This window comes from Megalobrama amblycephala, linkage group LG19, assembly GCF_018812025.1.
Source record: "Megalobrama amblycephala isolate DHTTF-2021 linkage group LG19, ASM1881202v1, whole genome shotgun sequence".
NCBI lineage: Eukaryota > Metazoa > Chordata > Actinopteri > Cypriniformes > Xenocyprididae > Megalobrama > Megalobrama amblycephala.
The window spans coordinates 39,117,327-39,139,144 of record NC_063062.1 but is presented as its reverse complement, the minus strand read 5'-3'; the positions used below and the strand labels follow the sequence as shown (position 1 = coordinate 39,139,144).

The following is a 21,818-nucleotide window of genomic DNA, read 5'->3' as shown; positions in this document are numbered from 1 at the left end:
TTTATAAACAAGGCGATCATTTGTGTTTATAAAGCATATACAGTTGTATTTATTTATTTTTTTTCAGAAAATGACCGATCGTTTCGCTAGATAAAACCCTTATTCCTCGTCTGGGATCGTGTAGAGCTCTTTGAAGCTGCACTGAAACTGTCATTTTGACCTTCAACCGTTTGGGCTCCATTGAAGTCCACTATAAGAAGAATAATCCTGGAATATTTTCATCAAAAACCGTAATTTCTTTTCGACTGAAGAAAGAAGGACATGAACATCTTGGATGACATGGGGGTGAGTAAATTGTCAGGAAAATTTTATTTGAAAGTGGACTAATCCTTTAAAGCGGATACAAAATAAGTTTTACGGCACATAATAATACACGTAAAAAGAAAAACAAGAAAGAACATCTTTATTTAAAAAAAGAAAATAAAAAAAATCTACATTATTAGGCAAATTACATAGCCTTGATTTTCATTCAATGTTTTTAAGGCAAACAAAAACAGTGAGGATCTCTTCAATCCAACCACCCGTTTTTTTCAGTAACTACAAAATAATTTTAAATGAAATTCTAAACAATGATTATCTTGAAGTACAATTATTACTGGACAGCATATGCGTTCATGAAAAAAAATGCAATCAGAAGTTTCTCTGTTATTTGACGCTAGCAGAATTAATCATGGCTGACGTTGGCTAATAGCATCAGTAGAAACTTCTTACTTCGGCTGCAAAAAATAACAAGTGGTGCTCACTGAAGTGCCAAATGACATTATCTGGACATTATGGGTGGAGCATGACTTAGTTACATTTAGGGATAGGGTTATGGGTAGGGTTAGGGAGTGGCTGGACTTTCAAGCTCCACCCATTGTGTCCGCAGTGAACAGCCTCTCAAAAATAAAGTCATTTTGGACAGTGTAAAATACACTAAAACTACTGAGCACACCTTTAATGACAACAGATTTAAACAAAGCCCTGAGTAGATTAACTATATTCTCCACAAACTCCAACTGTCTTTCCATCCCATTCAGTAGTGGAAAGGCACTTGACAAAGAAATGGCCCAGGTCATATTTGGAGATGACTCTTCCTTTCAACATGTTCTCAGTCACGGTGTATTTTTCTGTCAGAGGCTTGTCATCTAGAAAGACAACATATTTTCTTAAACATACAGTATTTCTTGATAAACTGTTGGTATTTTGGGTTCTGGCAGCAAAATATAACTAACCAAAACAGTCTGAATGTAATTCAGTCATGACAACTCTCGGAATAGTTTTAGCATGTTATTGAATATGGTAATGTTAACGTATTTGGTCTTGGCGGACTAGATCTGCCACGCTGGTGCTGTCGATTATTGCTGCTGCAGAGCAGGTATGGACTAATAGATACACAGACACGCTGCTGTGAGCATGTAAAATATGCTGCTGCTGCTGCATAAATAGACATAAATCCAGTAGCAGATCTAGGCAGGTGGAGCTGGGGAGGTGGAGGGTTTCAGAGGAACAGTGCACTGCAGGACTATCTTACAGTAAACAATGAGCTAGACTATTTAAATGTTGAGAAAGCAATCTCATTGGCTGCAGGATCAGCAGAAGCCAATCAGCTTGTGCCATGTGGTAATGATGTGATTATTTACAGATTTCACGTAAAGGGCCTATCAACCTAGAGTTTCATGACTGAACTAGATGTTTAACTGAAATTCATATTTTAGGGATGTAGGTCATTTAAACGCTCATTACCAGCGATATGTGGAGGCATGACCGCTACATAGTCCAGTCCTGACTCTTTCAGGACAGTGTACATTCTGTCATGATCTTCAGTGACCGGCACCAGACGGGGAGGAACTCTGGCACGATCCCACAGGAGGAACGCTGTGAAAAGAGAAAGAGAGAGAGAGATGGCCATTTCTTCATATTCAAGTATGCACTTGTACACTAATGAAGGAGAAATATGGATCGAAACATCTCAGACATTGATACCTGACATGCATGCAACAACTTTGCGGATTCCACGGGATTTCATGACCTCCAGAACGTTCCGTGTTCCCTCAGACATCATCGTTGTGGGACCAGCAAAGAAAAATTCAGAGAACAAGTAAATGATGTGCAGTTAGTTCACCAGTAAATGCAGTCAATTCCTAATGAAATGTAGTCCCGTCCTACATTTATTTTACTTTAAATTGCATCAAATTACATTAGTAAATAGGGTTTTCATGCTGAATTTACTTAAACGTTTGAGTAAAATTCATTCATTTCTTGTAATGGTGTATATATGACCAAGAATAAAAATAGTTTTGGTTTTAGGTTAAAGGATTAGTTCACTTCAGAATTTAAGTTTCTTCATAATTTACTCACCTCCATGTCATCCAAGATGTTTATGTCTTTCTTTCTTCAATCGAAAAGAAATTAAGATTTTTTAGGAAAACATTCCAGGATTTTTCTCCATATAGTGGACTTCACTGGGGTTCAACGGGTTGAAGGTCCAAATGTCAGTTTCAGTGCAGCTTCAAAGAGCTCTACATGATCCCAGACGAGGAATAAGGGCCTTATCTAGCGAAATGATCGGTCATTTTCTAAAAATGTTTAAATTTACATACTTTTTAACCACAAATGCTCGCTTTGTGTTGCGCCACGCATTACGTAATCATGTTGGAAAGGTCACATGTGACGTAGGCGGAAGTACCGATCCAGTGTCTACAAAGCAAACGTGCAAAGACTAAGTCAAACAGCCTTTACAAAAAAAGGGTAAAAAAACGATTTCAGACGATTTTGAAGTTGGAGGAGAAAATGAGATGGAGTTTTTTACTGCGGTACTTCCTCCTATGTCACGCGTGACCTTTCCAACATGATTGCGTAATGCGTGGCACATCGCAGAGCAGTGCAAGACGAACATTTGTGGTTAAAACGTATATAAATTTTTAATTTTTTTAGAAAATGACCAATTGTTTCACTAGATAAGACCCTTATTCCTCGACTGGGATCATGTAGAGCTCTTTGAAGCTGCACTGAAACTGACATTTGGACCTTCAACCCGTTGAACCCCAGTGAAGTCCACTATATGGAGAACCTTAATTTCTTTTCAACTGAAGAAAGAAAGATATAAACATTTTGGATGACATGGGGGTGAGTAAATTATCAGGAAATTTTAATTCTGAAGTGAACTAATCCCTTAAATGAACTCACTGAGATCATTTCTTGTCCCCAGAATGATGATGACAGCATCCTGACCCTCCAGCGTCTTCTTAACATCTTCTTTGTTCAAAACATCTCCCACCACCACTCTGGAGGCCTTGTGGTCTGGAGGGAGCCGTGCAGCGTCTCTCACCAGCACCGTCACATTGTAACCTGTGGAACAGAAAAATCAAAGTGAGAAGACTCTGTAAAATAGATCATGCAAGACGACATGTCTGTTTGGTCGGTATGTTTTCCCAACATATCAATTAAATCAACAATCAAGCAAAGTAGAGCCAAAATAATCAAGACCAACCTTTCTATTTATTTTCAAAAAAGTACCTATGTTCATTGACTATTTATTTATTTATTTATTTTAAAAAATTGACCACTTTTTTGGAACTAATTTGTATTATTTTCATGGAAATTTCCTACCTTTTTATATTCATTTGATATGCATATATAGTTTTTTACTCTAAACAAAAATGACAATAATTCAAGTAAAGTGGAGGCTAACGGATCAAGACCTCTGTAATGTCCAGATAAAAGCAGACAAGAAGGTTTATGCTTATCTTTCAAATGCATCCTCTCATGACTCAGCAGATTAGTTATTATGCAGAAGTTTCGCAAAAGTCTCGTGATCTCAATGCATAAACTGGGAGCAAAAAACTAAGATAAAAATAACATTTTAACAACGAATTAACGCACATAAAAATGCAAGTTCAACATCTGCTTGTTAATATACAACTCAAAAAGACTATTTTAATACTGTTTTCATTCACTATGTTACAGCTCTCAACAGATCAAAGACAGCTGCTGCATTGAAATATTATGAAGCACAAGAGAAGAAGAAAAGGTTACAATAACAGCTGTATCCCAAATGTCATGGTGTGAGAGTCTACCTGCGGTCACTGCGATAGGTAAGGTCGCTAACCCCGTCATCCCCGTGCAGCCGAACATTGCCACATTTTTTACAGCATCAGACATATCGGCGAGTTGAAACGCTCTTGGTCAAGTCCACTTGGAAAGAGATTTTACTGTAAAACCTCACGCTCACTAGCAGTGTGTCTTGCTGCAATCCTGATCTTGAGCGTTATGTCATGCTGTCATGTACGTAACGCCTCTTTCAGGAAAACTAAAGGGGCGTTTTTTGTCCCCACTGATTTCTGACAAGCCCCGCCCTTTGATCTGATCTCTGTTTGCTGTTGTTGCTACGACTACATGAATGACTTCTGATCTGTCCAATCGCTGAATGCTTATTACTAGCGCTAACCAATCATAGCAAAGAATGATCAGGTCCAGGGCGGAGCTTGTCGGTGGGCGGATGAATGTAACCAAACTATCTCTGATATAGCACACGCCTGTAACTGAGTCGCTCCTCCTAAAACGTTTTTAAAGGTGTAACGACTTCTAAATTACTTTGTATTTTAGACCAATTTTTGACTACCTTTCAGAATATGTTTTTTATCACCAGTCATTAAATGTAGTGGGTTTTGGGCTTTTCACACTTGAAATAGTTCATTTTAATGCCATAATTTATAACTAGCTATACATCTTAGTGTAATTTTATGCTGTTGTGTTCCTACACTGGGTTAAAAACAACCCAAGTTGGGTAGAAAATGGACAAATGTTTGACCAACATGCTGGCCAGTTTTATTTTACTCAACTATTGTTTAAAAATGACTATATGGCTGGTTTAAAATGAACCCAAAATAGGTTGGATATTAAAAATCAGACACATAATTACTAGAGGCAACAATAATTATCATTTATTAATAAGCAATTTAATAAATGTTTTTGTTGAATTATTATTCATTTAACTTATTGATAAATGCTCATTTATTAAACATATTAATGTATGTTCATTTCCAACATATTTTAAGTTTATTTTAAGCAAACAGTACAGTAATTTTTTAAGTCCCCCTGAAATCAAAATTTAAGTTTTTTAGCTTTTATTATGAATATGTTAGCCTTAAAGGTGCAATATGTAAGAATTTTGCAGTAAAATATCCAAAAACCACTAGGCCAGTGTTATATATTTTGTTCACTTGAGTACTTACAATATCCCAAATGTTTGCAACTATTTGTAAATCGTGAGAAAATTGCAGTTTTACCCAAGGCTCCGGGACGTGTGAGGAGTCGCCTGACAATTGCATCATACCCGCATTACCCTCGGTTTCCGGTTTTATTTGGTAGAAACCATGGAAACACCAAAGACGCTTTAATATATTATACGTTTTAATAGACAAGGGAACAACTGTTTTGATATATTTATAAACAGAAAACTAATTATTGTTATATGCTCAACACGTTTAGTCTTATTGCTTGAATCTAATTTTCTTGATTTTTTGCGAGTACCATTCTTTACCATGCCTCAGAGAAAAACACTATTTTGTCAAATAGCTAACATAGCATAATCAGATGCAGCTTTATTTTTAGTAACAGTAATACAGCATTTTGTCCAATACAATACGTTTTAAAATTAATTGCATGCCATTTATCAATACAAGCCATCCAGTATTTAATATGATATTCTAAAATCGATCTATCTTACTGCAGTGTGTAACAGCGTCTCACAGCAGCCGCCGAGCGAACGCACAGAGTAACGTTATAACATCATTTTCAACACACTCAAATGTATCTAATATGATAAACAGAGCTGCGTTACCTCATACTCATGTCCATAAAAGCGGAAGCGGCGCCGGCGACTGTGTCATAATAAAAGTCCCGCTGCTCGTGAGGCGTGTGTTGCGCAATCGCTCCAGCGGCCTCGTTCAGCTCCCACAACACTCGCTCCTGCTCTGCTTCATACTACAGTAACGTTAATAACCGCATCCATGAACATGATTTCTTCCCGAGTCCTATCCCAATTATATTGCACCATCCGTTGAGGTGGAGACCACATGTCCCAAGATTCCGCGCTCAAACTTGGCGTCATCAAGCTATGCCTTTGTTTTGAATAGGCCTCTAGCGCCCTCTAGCGGACAGAAAATACTACATAGTGCACCTTTAAAGTTATGAATAAGCGGGTGTGTTCCAAAACAATGACAAAATTTGCATTTAGGAGATATGAGCATTCAAAACTTACAGTCTCTCATTTCCACTAAAATGAATCACTGATTTTCATGAAATCACATCACGCTTCAGCTTCTCGTCAAATCTTCGGTCCAATCAAATGCTGTCTAGAATCTGAAGTCCTGCCTCCTCCTACACTCTTACAGACGCTGAAGGCGGTCATTTGCTCACACATTTACTACTTTCTACATGGTGAATGGCACATAGTGCACTATATAGGGAACGATTCAGACAGTGTAAATATGCTTTCCTTTGATGCGAATGAAGTCTGTTTGCGCGAGAACAGTCTGCTCCGGTCCAGAGACACGAGAGCACAGAGCGGATTATATGCGCGAGTCGGCACAGACCACAAACGGTATCGGACCGATTTGAATTCTGCAAGGAATGCTGTATATTAAAGTGATATGGAGGAGATTAGGAGGAGAAACGGGTAGAGATTAGAAGGAAACTGAGGTTTTACAAAAAATCTAACAGCTTGGGCCGAGCTGTAACATAAATAAAACGCTGTTGGCTGTTTTTTAAAAAGGGGCGGGGCTGTTTCAGTCGAAAATACATCAACACACTGAATAATGCTGCGCGTTCCAACGCTCTTCAGTGGGCCTTTAAACAATAGTTAAGTTAAATAAAACTACCCAGCAGGTTGGGCAAACATTTAACCCAACCGCTGGGTTTGTCCATTTTCAACCCAACTTGGGTTGTTTTTAACCCAGCATTTTTTAGAGTGTACTGCTAATTCTGTCAATAAAAAATGGGTTAGTAAATTACAATGTGTACAACGGAGCTAAAGGCACACTTTATAAAATGTCTGGTTACCCACATTCTTCAAAATACCTTCTTTTGTGTTCAACAGAAGAAACTCATACAGGTTTGGAACAACTTTTTGGGTGAACTATCTCTTTAATTTAAAAACATGAACAAGACCTTTGTTTCAAAATACAGTCAATAATTTTATCAATTCTCATTTGCTACATAAGTCTACAACATTTAAAAAGCATTGAATAAATTAGAGCAGAATCAACTTTTCATTATTGCCTGTGATCACGTCAAGGATCAGCCAAATTGCATGGTCAAACCCGGCTGTTAAAGGGATAGTTCACCCAAAAATGAAAATTCTGTCATCATTTACTCACTCTCAAGTTGTTCCAAACCTGTATGAATTTCTTTGTTCTGCTGAACACAAAGGAAGATATTTGGAAGAATGTCAGTAACCAAACAGATCTCACCCCCCCCCCCCCCCTCGTTTTTGGTAAACTATCCCTTTAAGGAAAGTGCTGAGGTGAATTTTTGTGCCATCTTGTGGTTTGAAAGAGAAAAAGTCAAATGCGCCTTCTACCCGTTGTGCCATCCACATGCTAGACTAGAGGCTGGATTTACAAACCAGGGTTAAAAATCATGTTTTGGTTCTTGTATACAGTTCATACTTATATTGGCTATTTGATGTATATGATGATATGATATGTTAATATGGCCTATACCAAACTACTAGAATCTGCTTTATACCTTAAATATAGTAGTAGCCTACACTAATGTATGATAAAACAGAGGACCACATGTCAAGATGACTGGTCCGTGTAAAAAAATAAATAAATAAATAATTGTATTGAAAGTGCACTTAGTGTAGGCTATGTTTAAAAAGCTGTTCTTGCAAATAATATAATATTAATGGAATAAAAAGCCACTTACATGTACTTAATAAAATTAGACTTTCATGACTATGTTTCTTAACACACTCGAGTAGCCTACACTTTTAAAATTTGCACTTTATAATAACGTCAAATTAGTTTTACTTTAAAGTACATTTTAAATAATTTTGTTTTAATAATCTTTTGTTATGCTTGCAGTGTTTTCAATAAAAGTTTTTTGTTAATGTACCAAATAGCAACTTCATACAAATAATATAATTTGATAACAAAAATACATAACATACAAGTATCACCTAAAATGAAAGTACATTTCAAAACAATTAAAGGGATAGTTCACCCAAAAATGAAAATTTGATGTTTATCTGCTTACCCCCAGCGCATCCAAGATGTAGGTGACTTTGTTTGTAGAACACATCTGAACATTCGCGCATAGACTTCAATGAGAGCGAGACATCACTGCCGCTGTCAGAGCGCGATCAGACCTTACTAACGAGTGCTGCACGCGGTTGGACATAGTGGTGTATTAGAGTTAAAAAATGATATAAATACTGTTCGGTTTCTTGCACAAACCGATCGTTTCGTGTCTTAGGACATCAATGTGTCGTCACGAGCCGCAGGGTTTCATTTGGACTTGTCTATGCAAGTTTTATTTACTCTTATAGTAGAAGTTCCCATCCACTAGCATTATTTGACTGACAGACGGCAACGGTTGGAGTTAAAAATCATCATTTGTGTTCTACTGAAGAAACAAAGTCACCTACACCTTGGATGCGCTGGGGGTAAGCAGATAAACATCAAATTTTCATTTTTGGGTGAACTATCCCTTTAACGACATTTATCCATGTAACGAATTTCTAAGAATAAGGTTTAATTTGGATAGCAATGTGTGTACATTTTGTCAAAAAGATATTTAATCTCAGAAACATCTTTTTTTATATAATTGTACGATTGTTAAGTCCTTTTGGGACAGATTGTATGAGTGTTGGAGACAAAAAATTTAATACCTGCCTTTGACTATCATATTGTTAAATCTGGTGTCTTTTTGGACAACAAAGACATTTAATTTTTGTATAAAAATAATTTGCTGATTGTAGCCAACACAAATGTAGATTTGTTAAAGTTTCTCCATGTTTTGAGGCATTTAAAAATGACTTTAAAATTTTATTTAAATCCTTAGTGCCTTAAAGCTCTCTAAATTACTGGCAATATATATGGATTAAACAACCCCCCCCCCCCCCTCTAATTTACTCTGTTATAATTTGCTTTTCATGTTTGTTAGTTTTTTTTTTTCTTTATGTTATTATTATCTTGTTTACAGTATGCTGCTTGGTCTCATTGTTAATGTCTATCATTGATAATATGTTAATGCATGTTTGTTATTTGAAATCATTTAATAAAAAAAAAAAAAATAACATACAAGTATCAATATAAATTACATTAAAGTATATTTTAGTTCACCATAAATGTTTCTCAGTACATTCGACATACACTTGTTTCAAAGACATAGAACGAAGTAATTCTGAAATTGCATATAAAGGCTAGTTTTAGAAGGGTTTTGGGCAGCAAACCAGTTCAGGCTGTAGACCGATGTTTTCAGAAGAGTAGTAGTCAGCTGTAATCAGCTTAATTTAATGACAACAGAAGGCATAAGTGTACCAGCAGTGTGTGCGTGCGTGTGTGTGCGCGCCCACGCGCGCACGCGTGGCTTCCCCATCACTGCTGTATCCTCCGCGTTATTGAGAGCGCAGGGAGAGAGAGAGAGCGAGAGAGAGAGGGAGCGCGCGCGTGTATCCGGTGCACGGGATATCCGAGCACACCGGCGATCTGACCGAGCAAGCAAATCTGGCCTCAGACACATTTTGAATGTGATGCGTGTGACATCACCCTTGAAGAAGCCGCGTACTGACCGGTGTCATCGAATGTACCGAGTGTCGTTTTGCGCCACGCATCCCCTTCTCACCGCATCCGCGCGCCGTGTACCTGACTGAAGTATGCCAGAGAAAAGAGACAGCGCTGAATCCATCAGGGATTATTCATACATCGCATGAGAAGCGTTTTACTGCATTGATCTGTGGAATAATCATTCATCCTTAGGAGTGGGTGTGCAGGTAAGGACGCGGTGAATCGCATATGTCTGTACTGGAGAACAGAGATTCACATACATTGTTGTAATGTCCGTTGATTCCTGTACGGTGAATGCAGCGACCGGCCTGTGCTGGCCACATACTGCAGTCATTTCTGGGCCGTGTCTTGAGCAGATATTTCTCTGTCGCGTGTCTGTGGTGGAGTGCTTATTTTAAATGTCAGCTGCGTTTGTTTTGTGTTTAAGAAAGGCCTGGTATTTATATCTGCACGGTGCTGCATTTTCCAACACACTGCACATTGGACCACATTGAGGAAAGTTGCTTGTAAGCTCAAATAAGTGGCTATGTAAAGTGACAGGCTTGAATGGAAGAAAACATTATTAGATATGTAAGCTGATGAGAATAAACAGCGCTGGGTGTAAACGGTGATGGGAATATTGGTCAACAATGCGGTAAAGGCTACAGCTGCACCTACAGCTCCAGTCATAGTATGTGTCAGAAATTAGCAGCAGTGCATGAAACACTTGCTGTCATTCATGACCTGTTCTGCAGCATACAAGGAAGAGTCTGAGGTGAGGATGTCTCATTTACGGTTACTTGAAACCAAGAGGCAGGACATTTGAGTCATATTAAGGTTAAATGCAAACAGTAGGTTATGTATGCACTGCTCCTGGCTATATTGTCTCCTAAAACTGATGCACAGCCTTACTGTATAGACTGCAAAGGAGGCACAGAAGCTGCACCTAAAGCAGCATATATGCCACAAAAAGGTCTATTCATACAGACTGTTAAAGGATTAGTTCACTTCAGAATTAAATTTCCTGATAATTTACTCACCCCCGTGTCATCCAAGATTTGTATGTCTTTCTTTCTTCAGTCGAAAAGGAATTAAGGTTTTTGAGGAAAATATTCCAGGATTTTTCTCCATATAGTGGACTTCACTGGGGTTCAACGGGTTGAAGGTCTAGATGTCAGTTTCAGTGCAGCTTTAAAGGACTCTACATGATCCCAGACGAGGAATAAGGGTCTTGTGTAAAGAAACGATCGGCCGTTTTCTAAAAAAAAAAAAAATTGTATACTTTTTAACCACAAATGGGCATCTTGCACTGCTCTGTAATGTGCCACGCATTACCTAATCACGTTGGAAAGTACCGATCCAGTGTCTACAAAGCGAACGTGCAAAGACTAACTCAAACGCCCTTTACAAAAAAAGGTAAAACAACAATGTCGGACGATATTGAAGTTGGAGGAGAAAATCAGATGGAGTTTTTTGCCCTACCGCGGTACTTTACAACGTGACTACATAACGCGTGGTGCATCACAGAGCAGTGCAAGACGAGCATTTGTGGTTAAAAAGTATATAAAAGTAAAATTTTTTTAGAAAATGACTGATTGTTTCACTAGATAAGACCCTTATTTCTCGGCTGGGATCATGTAGAGCCCTTTGAAGCTGCAGTGAAACTGACATTTGGACCTTGAACCCGTTGAACCCCAGTGAAGTTCGCTATATGGAGAAAAATCCTGGAATGTTTTCCTCAAAAACCTTCATTTCTTTTCGACTGAAGAAAGAAAGACATAAACATCTTGGATGACATGGGGGTGAATAAATTTTAATTCTAAAAGTGAACTAATCCTTTAAATGCTGCACATACAGTAGGTGGAATACAGTAGATGCAGTAATAATTGCAATAATATGATTATTGAAAAATGATTAATGAAAATATACAATTATGCAAAATAATAATTACAATAAACGTGTATTTTTCAATTTTATAATGAATAAATTCAATTTAAAAAATAAAATTAAAATCTAAAAAAAAAAAAAAAAATTTAATTATTTGTACATTTAAAAAATATTTTATGGACTGTTTAAATGCACCAAATCTCATTTATATGAAACCAAGTCTCAGGACATATATATGTCATTATATATGTTAACTGCAAACAATGTATATTCATTTAGTCTGTGAATTTCTAATAGTTATTTGATATAGATTAGTTGATGCACAACTTTGCTACAGAGCTATAATTTGGTTCTTTGCAACAAACGCTTGTTTTATGCTCCTAAATCCAGCTGGATTGATGCAAATGCATGCTTTTTTTAAAATAAGAGGTGTATGTATATGTCTTTCACAGTGACAAGAGATTGAAGACTTGCTTTATTAGCAATGGATTTTGTTACAAATGTTTGAACTGTGAGTACGGTGGCATAGCGTGACGTCATAGGACTAATGCTGTCTGTAGTGCTGATGTTCACTGTTGCACCTTCTAATGTGTTGTCTTTTAAAATCAATCAAATCATATTGGGTTTCTGAAATTCTAGTCAAAGATACACTGATTTGTGTATATATCCAGTGTAGTCCAGTTCTACTGATGTCATTGATCCCCAAGCAGATTTTTCAGTCGAACAAATTCAACAAGATGTCTATATTTACTTATCAATTCGATCAAGAGATGAAGGAAGGTGGCAGCAAGCATAGAGAGAGAGAAGTCCTCTGCCCAGGGAGTGACGGCCGTCATGTTAATGCAGCATGGCATGATCTCCCTCAGGTCCTCCTCGTCTCTTTGAGGACTGGATCACTTTTTTAGTCCCCTGAAAGCAACCTTACAGTCTTGGAAGAAGCACCAGCTCCTGATCTATATCTGACCTATTTGAGTTTAAATGTAGAATGTCCTTTTTAAAGGGCAATCGCTGTTCTTGTTGAGGCAGATCCTTCCGTCAGATTATCTTCGTCCAGCCCGTCTGTCCCTCTGTTTCAAATCTGGAAACTGATTTAGGAACATGATGTCGTGATGATGTCAATGCAGATTTATCCTATTATGCTTATATATTGACAGTGAGGAGACAGGGTGGATGATACCTGCTGCTTTGATAAATTAAAAAGAGCTAATTAATTATAAGCACGTCCAGAAAGAATCTGCAGTGCTTTCTGTCAGTGCAGATTATATGCACTGAAAAAATTATACTTTTTTTGGACCTACTTAAAAAAAAAAATAATAATAATAATAATAATTTATTACAACCAAATGTACTAGTTTTGGTCAAACTCTATTTATGTTTTGGTTTAAAACTTACATTTATATTTAATGGGATCTAGACATGGATTTTTAAAATTATTTTAATATGTTAATATGAGTTTCATTTATAATGTTAATAATGTTATTTGCAAACACACACACACACACAAAAAAAACTATTAATTTCAACCCTCATTCTGACCCTCTGTCTGAAATGATCCGTTTTTAAGGGGCGGCTCCTTTAAGGCGTGTCAGTAAACGGTGACTGTTATGATTGGCTAACGCCATTGCATAGGAAAGAGTATCAACACCCACTCGCTATTGCAAGTGAGTAAGTCTTTTAAAAAACATTATCTATATAAAACCATAATTTACAGACAAAGCATTATGAAATCATTTAACTTGTTAAATTGCTGTCAGATCCAGATCCAGTTTTCTTTGCGAATTCTCCATTACACTGTGCCTCGCTGACAAAGCAAAATGCTCTGAACAAACATATAATCCTCCGACATGATCCAGAACTCCTTTAAAGGGGACCTATAAAGCCCTTTTCACAAGATGTAATATACGTCTCTGGTGTCCCCAGAATGTGTATGTGTAGTTTCAGCTCAAAATTCCCCACAGATCAGCTTGTCAATTTTGCCCCTATTTGGATGTAAGCAAAAAAACAAAATTTTTGTGTGTGTCCCTTTAAATGCAAATGAGCTGCTGCTCCTGCCCCGCTTTCCAGAAGAGGGCAGAGCTTTAACAGCTCACGCTTCAGTTGCTCAACAACACTTTCATGCAGCCAAAATGAGGATTGTCAGTAACGGTGTTCAGCCTTACATTGTTCAAACCGGAGTCGACACTGATGGAGAGACTCAGGAAGAAGTTACAACTTTTAGAATGAAACTGGACGTTTCTGAATGGTTAGTGGATAAATTTATGTAGTTGCTGTGGAGTTGATTCACTCCACTAGCATGTGCTGTCATGATAATCTTTTGTGCAAATCCAGTGTTGAATTGACCCTTATTTGTGAAGCAGTAAAATGACGGCATGGCAACAACACTCTATTACAACTCTTCCTCTTCTCTAAAGCAGCCCAACATGGCCTCGCCCCCTTTGTTGCGTGTTCTTGGGGGCGGAGTTTATGCAAATTTTAGGGTTTGTGATGTCACTACAGTGTATCCAGTGTAGACAGCATCAGTTGTTATAATGGGTTATATTTGCTTCTGACGCAAGTGTCAGCCATTGAATGACTGAATGCCTGTGGGCGGGGTCTATCATGCGATGATGTACAACTATTCGTTGATGTCTTGCTCTGGAGACAGTCAGTTGCAAATGCATTTTGTGATGTCACAAGTCCTCCAATATCCAAATGAGCCATTTTTGGAGCTTTATTAAAAATGCTTTGTTTATAATGAGGAGGACGTTTTAAGCTATGAAACATGCATTTTAATGGTACAAAAACCTTTTATATGCCAAAAAATCAAGGCAAATTTGATTTCTCATGTCATGACGCCTTTAATATTAATAAAACAACATATGTATTTTCTCAAAGACAAAAATATTCATGCAAAGTAAGATTATTTATTATAAGCCAAAATGTTAATGTAGGCCAATATAATAATTTTTAGCCTTGATTTCACTATAAACAAAATATATATATATTTGATTTCAGTAAACTAAACTTATTTTACTGTGTTTATCCAACTGATTTGTCCATTGTATTTGAATTGACAAAATTAAACTCTAAATAAAAAATCTCAAAATTTATCTCAAAATAAAACTTTTGGGATGTAAGTTACACTCAAAAAAGCAACAAAAGAAAAAGAGATTTTCTGAGATTTTTTTACAGTGTAAAAATATTTTGTTAGTCAATATTTAATTAATTTTAGTTTATATAAATAATATACTTAATTTAAATAATATAATATTAATATAAATAAAGACCTTAATTGTGATGTCTTTTTAAAATATGCATCATATTTTTCATATTTTGTACAAAAAAAAAAACAGAAAAAAGAATAAACCCACAATATTTTCTGCAATCAGTAAAGCTGGCCAGTATTCTACGGAAGAGGATTAGGGCCAAGCAATAATAAAAAAATAAAACCGTCTCGAGATTAAAGTTGTTAAATTTCGAGAAAAAACTCATTAAATTTCGAGAAAAAAGTCGAGATAAAATGTTGAGAATAAACCCATTAAATTACGAGAAAAAACTCGTTAAATTTCGAGAAAAAAGTCTAGATAAAATGTTGAGAATAAAATCATTAAATTATGAGAAAAAAGTCGTTAAATTACGAATTTGTTCTCATAATTTAACAACTTTTTTTCTCGTAATTTAATGACTTTATTCTCATAATTTAATGACTTTATTCTCAACATTTTATCTCGACTTTTTTCTCGAAATTTAACGACATTTTTCTCATAATTTAACAAATCTGTTCTCGTAATTTAACGACTTTTTTCTCGTAATTTAACGAGTTTATTCACAACATTTTATCTCGACTTTTTTCTTGAAATTTAATTAGTTTTTTCTCGTAATTTAATGAGTTTATTCTCAACATTTTATTTAGACTTTTTTCTCGAAATTTAACGAGTTTTTTCTCATAATTTAACGAATTTGTTCTCGTAATTTAACAACTTTTTTCTCGTAATTTAATGATTTTATTCTCAACATTTTATCTCGACTTTTTTCTTGAAATTTAACTATTTTTTTCTCGTAATTTAATGAGTTTATTCTCAACATTTTATTTCGACTTTTTTCTCGAAATTTAACGAGTTTTTTCTCGAAATTTAACAACTTTAATCTCGAGATGGTTTTATTTTTTTATTATTGCTTGGCCCTAATCCTCTTCCGTAGTATTCTGCACATTAAAAGTCATAATATCAAGAGAAAATACTATGATTTTGTTTCTTTAATTTATTTCTATTTGGAGTTTTATTTGCTTTCAGACACTGAACAAAACAGGTTTAAAACAGAAACCTTGATTAGACCAATATATTGACCAATCGTTTCATTTTTTCGGTGTGGGAGTCATGGTCAGGTGTTTATTTTGTGTGTCCTTTTGATTACATCATTGTCTCTACATCATTTCTTGGTGAAATTGTGCATCTCTAAGGAGATGCCTGAGCAGAGTTTATGTTTGTCAGCGCTGTAAGAGAAGGAGAGATTTATCGACTGGCCACTACACTGAGGAAGGTCCAGAGCACAGCCAAAGCTGTGTAATAATGAGCAATACTCTGCAAGGAACAGCAGTAGAATAAAGGCTTCAGCTCCTTGATTTACCTACCTCCAAAGACAAACAGGGCCTTTTCGACACATCTACTCGGTAGATCAACCAGAACTGTACTGATTTTGCCTTAAAGCTCAGAAGATAAATGACCTGAATCAAATGTGCTCACTGCGTGTGTGTGTGTAGTGCGATTGTGTCTGATTCTTCTCGAGACTGCTCGCGAGGAGTGGAGTTAATTGTGAATGTGTGAACGCCTGAAGTCTCGTGCTTCTCTCACAGCTGTGTTTGTTTGTCAGGGAGAAACACATGTCAGTTAGATCCTGCAGTCTGTCATGTCCATGGACACCAGGTGCTGGGGAGGAATAAAGCCCCGATAGGCTCAGTAAGGACAAGAGAGCCTGACACGAGGTCAAATTGTTAGTAGTATCAGAGAAGTGGAAAAGGAAACCCTGGGTACATTATACCCAATGTTATCTGATACAGAGTTTGTGTAAAAGATACATTGCAAATTTGTTTCATACACTCTCAGAAAAAAAGATACGAAAGCTGTCACTGGGGCGGTACCCTTTCAAAAGGTACACCTTTTGTACCTTATTTACCCCCTAAGGATGCATATTTTGTACTCATTTGTACAGTTTTTTACTTATTTGACAGCTTTTGTATCTTTTTTGTTCTGAGAGTGTATCTTAATTTGTGTGTTTTAATCTATTATTAATATGTGAAACCTTGTGAAAAGATGTGCACTAAATTGTATTGAATGTGCACTTGTAGTGTACTTCAAATCTTAATAGTATAATTTTTAAAAACTGTACTTAAAGATTATATAATACTAATTAAATAAAGTAACTTATTGCAACTTATATACAGTTAAAGAACATCCAGACGCCATTCACACTGCTGAGATCGACGTTTAGATGTATATGTAAATTGACATTGCAGTTCAGAATAATAGCTCCTTCAGCAAATATCCTGAACATTGTATAAGCATTCGTTTCATGTGTCATAGAACGGAAGAGAGGCTCTCTGGAGCGTACGTAAATCAGCCTACAATTAAAGGGGTGGTTGATTATGATTTGACTTTTTTAACTTTAGATAGTGTGTAATGTTGCTGTTTGAGCATAAACAACATCTGCAAAGTTACGACGCTCAAAGATCAATGCAAAGGGAGATGTGTCAATGACGTATAAGGATTTTCGATAGGCCAATTTTAAAATACAAAAAATAATACTATCAATGGCAATTGTTCCAACATTAAGAATGTTGTGTACTCATAAATTAATATTAAAATTTTAAATTAAGTGATTTTAAGTGGTTTTTGTATCTAGATGATTTGGCCATAGCCTTAAAAAATGTCATGTGGTGCGACCATGATTTATCTTAAAATTAATTAATTTCCTTAACATGCTCAGTAATTAAAGTGTTTAGAAACAAAGTATTTGCAGTTCTTTTGAGATTCTGTAAAGAATTTTTTGTTCTATAACTTCAGAGTTGCCTTCTTAAATGTAGTAAACAGACTTATTTTTCCTGAAAATTGCATAAAAATGTTATTAAAATACTATTCACTTAAGCATACTGTATCAGTGATTCATATTTCAGCCACAGAAATTAGATATTTTATTTTTAATTTAATACAGTTATTGTTATTATTGGTCGCACCACATGATGTGTGGTCGCTCCAAAGGACATGAAGACCTTAAATATCATTAAAAATCTATTTAAAGAGATCAATAAACAATACATTTTGTACAAAAAATTGATTTAAACCAGATTTTATTTAAATTTCAGAATTTTCATGAGCACAAATATTTTATAAGCATTTTTTAATATTAAAAAAATCACATCGCAAACATAAGTGCACCATTTCATTTAAGTTGAAATTAATTAATACTTTAATTCATCAGAGACACATTAGGCCTAGATTGATCAAAAGTGACAGTAAAAACATTTTTGTTTTTTGATGGTTTTTTGATGGTCGCACCACATGATATTTCATAAAATGGACATCATCGGACAAAGTTTGTTTGTATATTATGATGGAAATGTAAATAGAAATGCTTTGCTATTTTGTACAGGATTACAAAACATGTTGGAAATCATGCCAAATAGTGCAGAAAATGAATTTGTAATTTCAAAGACAGAAGTTATGGCTGGATGGTCGCACCACATGATATTTTGATACTTTTAATTACAGAAAATTACAAATAACTAATGGTTTTGAAAGGTTAAAGTAAATACATGCATGGGAGAGGTTCTACATATATATGGTATCTTTTTATGCATTTAAACCAAATTTTAACTGAACAGAAAATGTAGGCGTCACGTCATTGACCCAGATATTTTCTTTTGAAGAATTCTCTGTTTACAACAGACGGCTGGTATAGACTACAACAAGCTTCTTCCTGGGTTGGTGACATCACAAACCTCAAAATGTACATAAACCCTGCCCCTGGGAACACGCAACAAAGGGTGTGAGGTCATGTTGGGCTGCTTTAGAGAAGAGGAAGAGTTGTTGTAGTAGAGTGTTGTTGCCATTCTATCATTTTACACCAGACTGCTTCACAGCAACTACATACATTTATCCAGTAACCATTCAGAAACGTCCAGTTTCATTCTAAAAGTTGTAACTTCTTCCTGAGTCTCTCCATCAGTGTCGACTCCGGTTTGAACAATGTAAGGCTGAACACCGTTACTGACAATCCTCATTTTGGCTGCATGAGATTCTCCAGCTTTGTTGTTGTTGAGCAACCGAAGCACGAGCTGTTAAAGCTCCGCCCTCTTCTGGAAAGAGGGCCGGGAGCAGCAGCTCATTTGCATTTAAAGGGACACACACAAAAACTGTGTGTTTTTGCTCACACCCAAATAGAGGCAAATTTGACAAGCTATAATAAATGATCTGTGGGGTATTTTAAGCTGAAACTTCACAGACACATTCTGGGGACATATTGTAAAGGGGGATTTATAGATCCCCTTTAAATTCTGTCATTTCTCAATCATTATTTTGTCTCTCAGCCATCAACTGGTTGCAAAGGAAATGGCTGGAATTTTTTATTTTAAAAGTGTCTTCATTGCGTTCATCCAGAGCTCCAGCTGTAAAGTGAGGTTTTGCTAGGTTGTGATGTAAACTAAAGGCTACATGGCTGTATAAAAAGGGCAATGGGATCATATCTGATCATGCTTTTGACACAATGTAATGCACACTAAACACTATTTGCTATTTTGATAAGCCCCGCCCCAGCTTCCTGTTTCAGTAGGAAATATGTCAACATAGAAGGAAGCAAAATTATTTTTGTCAAACCATTTGGAAATTGACACTTATGGACTTTGCCGATGGAACTGATGGAATAACTCTTGTGTCATAAAAGATGTTTTATTAAGAAAAAGGTTCGGGAGGAGCACGTTCAGATAATCATGATCTAACCAATCAGCACGAGAGGAGGCATGTATAGAGAGCCGACTCACCTCAGTTCCAGCATCTCTTCTCCACCCCAACTCCTCACTCTTGATTATTCTTATCCCAGCCAGAGATGGGGGGTGTGGGGTACTCTGGGTTTGGGCCAAATTCCGAGCTTGGAGCCCTCTCCCCAGACAGCACGCCAAATACGCATATTCCATACCTTATCTGATCATATGTAAGTGCAAACTAGTGAATATCGATATGTGGGGAATGGGATTCCTGCAAAAGTTGTATGTTACAGACAGGGTTTCTCTCTGATGTGCTTGGTTGTCTGTCATCCCACATTTAATCAAATGAGGCTGCTGAAGGATCTAAGGATTCTCAAAAGCAACCTGTGTGTGTTATTTTAAGAGAGCGACCATACATCTGTGTTGTTTTATTTTCTTTGTTTTTATATGATTTTAATTTTATAATAATTAGTAGTCATTTAGTTGTCATTTGATTTATCATTTATTCATAATCATTTATTAATCATTTTATTATTATTCATTTGTCATTTTCTATTTTAATTTACTTATTATTTCCTTTCTATTGCTGTTTAATCAAATGATTGTGGGGTTTCATAGAATGTGGAATGCTTGTCTTCACGAATAAGAGATAAGAGAAATATCACCATTTCAAGGGGTTATTGGGATGTTTTAGTGATGCAGTTTGGTGTAACCAACCTTTTGTATTTGTGCTGGTCAGACAAAGTTTGAGCATTGAAACATACGCAACTAAGCTTATTCAATAAACCAACTCTGCTCATTTCATAACCATCACTTCGTCTCCTGCTTTCTGCTCTTCTCAGTCAACATCTTGGCTGATAGAAGACTGTTAATATAGTTTTGGGTACCAGACAAAACACTCATTTTGGGTACCAGACCAGACTTGCTGTTAACAGGTGTTGGGTATTAGACAAAACTCTAAAGGCTCCTGACTGGTTTTGGATACCAGGAAAGACGGGATATCTTCTGGCAGGAATTCGAGTCCAAATTCGCGTTTTTGTAGTCTACGCGGAAACGATAACAGTATCGTTTTCAAAAACTTGCAGTTTGAAACCCGTTTTCAGAAATTAGCTTTTTCAGGCCCCCATGCTGTTGTTGTGTAAATGAAAAGCCAAAACGTATACAAAGTTTTCAAAGTAGTTGAAAACGGGGTCAGGTAAATGGCCCCTTAAGCCCAAAGTATACTTCAATTTTTACGTGTATGCGACGGTCATCAGAAGAGTACGTGCATACTGTACATACACCGTGGTCTATTTGTGTTCTTTCGAAAAGAAACTTTCAGGAAAAGTTCGCTTCAGCTGCAAAACATCTTCATGCCACCATTGGTCTATGACGATAACGTAATAGGAGGTGTGCGCCGAGGCTCTGCCTTCATTCACCTGAAACAAGTCATGATTCATTTCATCTGTTGAGTAGGGCTGGGCGATATATCGCATGCGATTGTCACGCGCATTTCGTCAGTAAAGCCGGTTCCCTGATTACTGCTAAATCGCCATCACCTGCTTTCAAATGGAGCGGCATTTAATAGACAGAGCCGTAGTTCACTGACAAGCTACGCAATATCGCGTTCATTATCGCAGATGAATCGCCTTCGATAATGAACGCGATATTGCGTAGCTTGTCAGTACTGTTGAGTTCGTTGAGATAAGATCTCCACAGGAAAACATGAACACACTGGATAGCCGCTTTATAATAAAATGAAGCTGTGCTTCTGATGAAATGAGGCACTGACACTGTTTTTCTTGTTTGATACTGTAAAGCTGCTTGCTTTTAAGCAATCTATTGAATAAAGTGCTATATAAATAAACGTGACTGGAATGCTAATTTGCAGAGCTCGTGCTAACATACCCATGTTATGATCAGACGCTTATGCCTTCTAAAAAAAAATGCTTGCTGTTTTCTCATATTTGTTGTGTTTATTTTATTACTGAGAAGAAAGTGCACGGCACATATTTACATATTCATCTAACCGTCGCTCTCAGCAGTGTGTCAGATGTTCGATTACAGTATATCGCAGCTCACGCATTTCGAACTTCGTTTTACCCCTAAACGAAGAACGAAAAAGAAAAGTATATCGGGGCCTGAGTTCCCTGTCATTGGTAGTTTCCATGGTTGTTAATGTGTTACACACCTGTTCCCTGTCATGTTAATTAAGCCCTTAGTTTTCCTTAGTTCCTTGTCTA

The 21,818-nt window shown here is 36.5% G+C and overlaps 2 protein-coding genes across 8 annotated transcripts in view; one reads left to right on the top strand and one right to left on the bottom strand.

Annotated features, from left to right (window-relative positions):
- Nucleotides 1-386: 386 nt before the first annotated feature.
- Nucleotides 387-4,339, bottom strand: blvrb (biliverdin reductase B). The gene is made up of 5 exons (XM_048169132.1): nt 4,059-4,339; nt 3,169-3,330; nt 1,966-2,055; nt 1,726-1,857; nt 387-1,127 (listed from the first exon to the last, which is right to left on the bottom strand). The coding sequence occupies exons 1-5, from the start codon at nt 4,141-4,143 to the stop codon at nt 973-975; spliced, it is 624 nt and encodes a 207-aa protein (XP_048025089.1). The 5' UTR covers nt 4,144-4,339; the 3' UTR covers nt 387-972.
- A 5,248-nt stretch (nt 4,340-9,587) lies between these two features.
- LOC125254115 (spectrin beta chain, non-erythrocytic 4-like) overlaps nt 9,588-21,818 on the top strand; it is a 103,784-nt gene continuing 91,553 nt past the window's right edge. For 4 of the 7 annotated variants that reach the window (XM_048168555.1, XM_048168550.1, XM_048168549.1 and 1 more), the window contains exon 1: nt 9,596-9,982. The gene's annotated coding sequence lies outside the window, so the exon portion shown is untranslated. Of the gene's footprint in view, nt 9,983-21,818 lie in introns of all 7 variants that reach the window. The other 3 variants (XR_007181600.1, XM_048168552.1, XR_007181599.1) reach the window with 2 other exon arrangements.